At 34.5% G+C, this 5,000-nt stretch overlaps 1 protein-coding gene across 4 annotated transcripts in view; it reads left to right on the top strand.

The window, feature by feature from the left end:
* LOC125025088 overlaps window positions 1–5,000 on the top strand; it is a 21,866-nt gene that overhangs the window by 3,078 nt on the left and 13,788 nt on the right. For all 4 annotated transcript variants that reach the window (XM_047612996.1, XM_047612995.1, XM_047612999.1 and 1 more), the window contains exons 2-4: window positions 565–883; window positions 1,044–1,245; window positions 4,602–4,779. In XM_047612996.1, coding sequence (XP_047468952.1) covers window positions 565–883; window positions 1,044–1,245; window positions 4,602–4,779 — 699 coding nt within the window. The remainder of the gene's footprint in view (window positions 1–564; window positions 884–1,043; window positions 1,246–4,601; window positions 4,780–5,000) is intronic.

Raw genomic sequence — 5,000 nt, 5'->3', positions numbered from 1 at the left:
TTTAGCCACTGCTGGTGTCTTCTAAAAATTTACCTAGGCCTGTTTGTTTATTAGTGGTAAATTAATTTTAAACAGTTCAAAGCTATTACATTAAGAAGGGTTCTGCAACTTTAAAAATATTTTTATGATAAAGACTAAAAATATAGGATTAGATAGTATTGGTTTAATATAGTTTTATGGAGTTTTAATCTTAAGCTTTATAGTTTTTTGTGGATAAATAGTAATATACTTCCATATCATGTGTGGTGACAAGGAATAATTAAAATCTGGTGTATTGTAAAGCATATGATATATACATATCATTTGATTGATGATACTTACCAGTATTTTCATAATTTCTGTTTTGTTTGAGAAATTTCTTTTGCATAGTCAGAAGAAGGAAGTACCTGACCTTCCTTATTTTGCAATAGGTTTCATTTGTTGACTTCATTTTTCCTTTATCTTTGAAATCCTCTGTATTTTCATCATAGCCTCTCCTGCAACTGTCTCATCACCATAACTTCCCTCATTATTAGTTATTGACTTCTGATTCATCTCTTCTTATATTGCAATTGTTACTGGTAGATGTCCACAATGTCTGGAGGAAAGAGGAAGTCACGCAAGCCGCAGAAGTGGGAAGATTATGTTGCGGATGAGGAGCAGCTGGCCTCCATTGAGAAGGAGCTCGAGAAAGAGGAGAAGGCTCGGATGCAGAACCTAGATGATGACGACTCAAATAAAGAGAGGGAGAGTGAGGAAGATATAAAAGTAGAGGAGGAGGACATAAAAGAAGAAAAGGAAAGGGTGATGTCGGAAGATGAGATGCAGTTGGAGATTGACATGAGCAGAGGTGAAGAAGACCAAGATATACGAGATTGCGAAAGCAGGAGTAAAGAAGAAGAGAGTAAGCTTTTTTTTATCTTCTTTTTCTAATTATATTCAGAATAAGAAAGGCTGTTTGAAGGGAAATTTATAGATCTTTGTAAATAGTGTCCTTTTTCTGCCACACAGGAAAGTAGATTGTCTTCAGCTAATGCAAACTTTTTTTTTTTAATCTTAAATAGGTGACGGTGAATTGGAAGATAGATTAGATGCAGGGCAGTCCATTCCACCAGGAGAAGCAGATCAAGTAATTGGGGAATGTAAGTCGTGTGGGATTCAGCTGCGTGACTGGAGTTCTACCCAAAGCCACCTCAGATTTCACCGTCTGTCCCACGTGCCGTATTGTATCAACTGGTCATCCTGTGTTGCACCTCAGACAAAAAGGTGATTTTCTTTTTTTTCTTTTTTTTGTTCTTCTATCTTTTGCCTTCATTATATTTTTGTTTTAATTATTTGTTTTCTTCTCTGAAACTACATTTTCTCTCTTGGCCATAATACTCTCTTGTTTGTTATTCTTGTGATTAGTGCATTCTGTTCTTATCATATAATTTTAAAAACATTTCATGTTTCTCTCTCTCTTCTCTCTTCTCTCTTCTATCTTCTCTCATCTCTTCTTTCTTCTCTTCTGTATTCTGTCTTCTCTCTCCTCTCTCCTCACTCCTCACTCCTCACTCCTCTCTCCTCTTCCTTCTTCTCTCTTCTCTCTTCTCTTTTCTCTTTTCTGTTCTGTTCTCTTCTTTTCTCTTTTCTTCTCTTTTCATTTATCTCTTCTCTCTTCTCTCTTCTCTCCTCTTCTATATATGTGTGTGTGTGTGTTTGTACACACACACACACACACACACACACACACACACACACACACACACACACACACACACACACACACACACACACACATATATTTATATATATATTTATATATATATTTATATATATTATATATTTATATATATATTTATATATACATATATACATACATTTATCTATCTATCTATCTATCTATATATATATATTTTTTTTTTTCAATTGATTTAATAATTAATCACAAAGCTCAGGAAAAGTTGTTTTATGTTTTTTCACATTTGATTGCTGATTTTTAGCAGTTCTAGGCTGTGATTAAGAATATGCCATTAGTTTTCCTCACATCACATTTTTTCTTAAACCATTAGAGGCAGGAATAGATTTGCTTGCATGGCTACTGCATGGGCATTGGTTCTAGGTGTGCGGTACTCCAGACAGGTTTTATATTGGAGCAAGCAAATTACATACGGCGTGTAATGGATTTAACGGTTCTCTTTATTTTATTTATTTTTTATTTACTTATATTTTTTAAAGGTTTGTACAGTGTTGTAACATAGTGACAGTGTAAGATAAAGTTCACATAGGCATTATTATGTTATTTACAATAATTGTGTCATAATTGGGAGAAAAAAAAACAACTTTAACTTGTTTAAAATTTTTGATAAGAAATCAAATTACAGTTGCTTCACATGGTTGTCCAACCATATTGTTCCAAAGTGTAGCTCAGAGTTGGAAATGCTGCTGTTTAGGCAACTATTCATTCTGTTCTGTAGGTACCCATCTATGTCATTCATAGACAGTAAAGTAAAGGCCACTAGATGGAGAAGGGAAGTTTGAGATAGAACTGATCTCATTATTTGCAGCAACTGGTTTGGAGGAGGAGAAGGAGCTGGAGAACTTGTTCAGGGAATGAAGCAGGGAGAATTAATTTTAAGATTACATTATAGCTATTTATACAAAACTAGGGCAGTCTCAAATGGTCACTCAGTCACAACAACACACTGCATGGCTCCTGTTGTAAACAGTGCCCAGGTTCCACAACCCTGGCCCCTCAACTGCTGATTAAAATGCGTATTATTATTTATTATGATTGACTACATTATTCTTACACTTTATTAGGCTTGGCATATCTATACTGCCTTCCAAACAATTTAAATGATGTTAAAACTGCAAATTTATATTTAACAAACTTATTTGACAAAAATAGGCTATAGATTTGCTTTGCCTGAGAAAAAGTTGGCAGAATCAGATCAGAGAATGCCTAGATCCCCACAAACTATGATTAGGTTGGCAAAAAGGGTGATAATCCATGACCCAAGTCTGGTTCTAGACTGAGATGTGACTAGTGGAATCCTGGCTTTAACTCAATGCCTGCAGGTTTTTATATGGTCTCCTGTAGCTTTTTGTGAATTTTGTTACACACTGATGGCTCCATGTGTGCTCAGCCTCCAAGGAATTTATCAGTAGCCCCAGTGACTGCGCCAGATTCTCGATTCCTTGAATTTGCGGGAAAATGTGTTTTTCTTTCTAATACTATTAACATTGATATTCTTATCATTCTTAGTGATATTATTATTATTTAATTGTTATTAAAATATTAATAACATTAGAAACAATAAAATAATAGAAAGCTTTCAAGAAATCAAGGAAAAAGGTAAACAGGTAAGATAGGTAAGACTAATGACTGACTCCTAGTGACTAAGCACTTGAAGAGCCATCTATGTGTAAAGACAATAGATGAACTTTTATTTCAGTGGGCATGGCATTGTAGTCTTGCCACCTGCATTAATTGGGTTAAACAACCTGTCAACATTGGATTGATCAATATTCAAGTATATGAACCTGGAGGATTGGCATCGACATTTCCTTGTAGAAAGTGTTTTTTGCATGATAACTCAAATATTTAGAAAATTTACAGTATTTAGGAGTTGATTTTATTATGTCTTTACATTAAAAAATGAGGTCCAGAGTGGAATTTCTAGAAAACAAAGTAATTATTTCTTGAAAACATGATGAGATAAAGCATATTTTTAAGCAACTCCTGACTGAATTTCCCTGGGCTATGCACCAGGGATTGTGCACAGGGTGAAACCTTTGTTTCCAGTAGATGATCTGAGAGTAAGACTTTTAACATGCTTTTGAGGAGCCACATCTCAACAACCACAGTCAAGTCTAATATGTTGAAAACACAACTTGGAGCAGGCTGACCATGTATGGCATGCATATTTGCCACAAGCATTTCAATCCAGTTTGTCATGACTTGATTCAGTGTCATTATCATAAAATGAAAAGTGATTTAAAGCCATTAGTCCAAAATAAGTCCAAATCAATTGTCAAAATTGAAGAAAAACTAAATTTTCTGTTGATCAGTGTAATTTCAGTTATCCATTTTATTTACTTTATATTGTACTTTTTTATCTTTTTCTAACTCTCGCTGAAGTTTGCTTATACATCAATATTTCAAAGTAATGATCATAATAATATTGTTATACAAGTTAACCAACTGGCTGGGGATGACATGACTACATGCCATGACTCCTGAAATTTCAGTTTCTTAGTTGTGTATACATAGATGGCTCCACTTCACCTGTTTACCCTTTTAATTTTCTTTTATTATTATTTAATTGTTTTATTGTTATTTAACTATGTTATTTTAATCATAATGTCACTAATAGCAATAACAGTGTTAATATTAACAGCATCAGAAGAGAACATTTTCTTGCAAATTGAAGGTATGGAGAAATTAAGTGTGGTCATTAGGGCCTACCAATTGACTTCTTGATGGCCAAGCACTTGTGGACCCATCTGCAACAAAATCACAGGACTACAGTGGACAGTACATAAACCCAGGCCAGTGGGTTAACATTACATTTATATGAAAGGAGACACCAAAAAATCTTGTTATTCTCAGAAACTTTTCATATAATTATTTTCAACAGAATCACCTGCCAGGTTTGTCAGCGTCACTGTCAGACCAAGGACGTTCTAGCATACCATGCCTACTCTGAGCACTACAGAGGGGATTTGAATACCTGTCCCTTCTGCAGCACTTCTTTTAAGAACATGAAGGAATTCCAGGAGCACCTAGACTTCGATACTGTCAGCTTGCGGTGTCACGTATGTGTTTGAGGTTTTGTGTTGTCTTTTTTCCAATTGTGTGCTGTGCTGGTTTATACTGTTTATTGTTTATCCCCTTGAAACTTTGGTTAATTTGAAAACGGCAAGAGAGATAGATATAGTTATGACAAAATAATGACTAATGTTTCACAGTTTTCCATACGTGAAATTGACATTTAGTTGTTTGTTGTAGGTGACAAATTGAAATAATTTTATCTTTC

This window comes from Penaeus chinensis, chromosome 4, assembly GCF_019202785.1.
Source record: "Penaeus chinensis breed Huanghai No. 1 chromosome 4, ASM1920278v2, whole genome shotgun sequence".
NCBI classification, from domain to species: domain Eukaryota; kingdom Metazoa; phylum Arthropoda; class Malacostraca; order Decapoda; family Penaeidae; genus Penaeus; species Penaeus chinensis.
The sequence above is the reverse complement of the archived record's forward strand: the minus strand, read 5'-3'. Positions and strand labels throughout refer to the sequence as shown.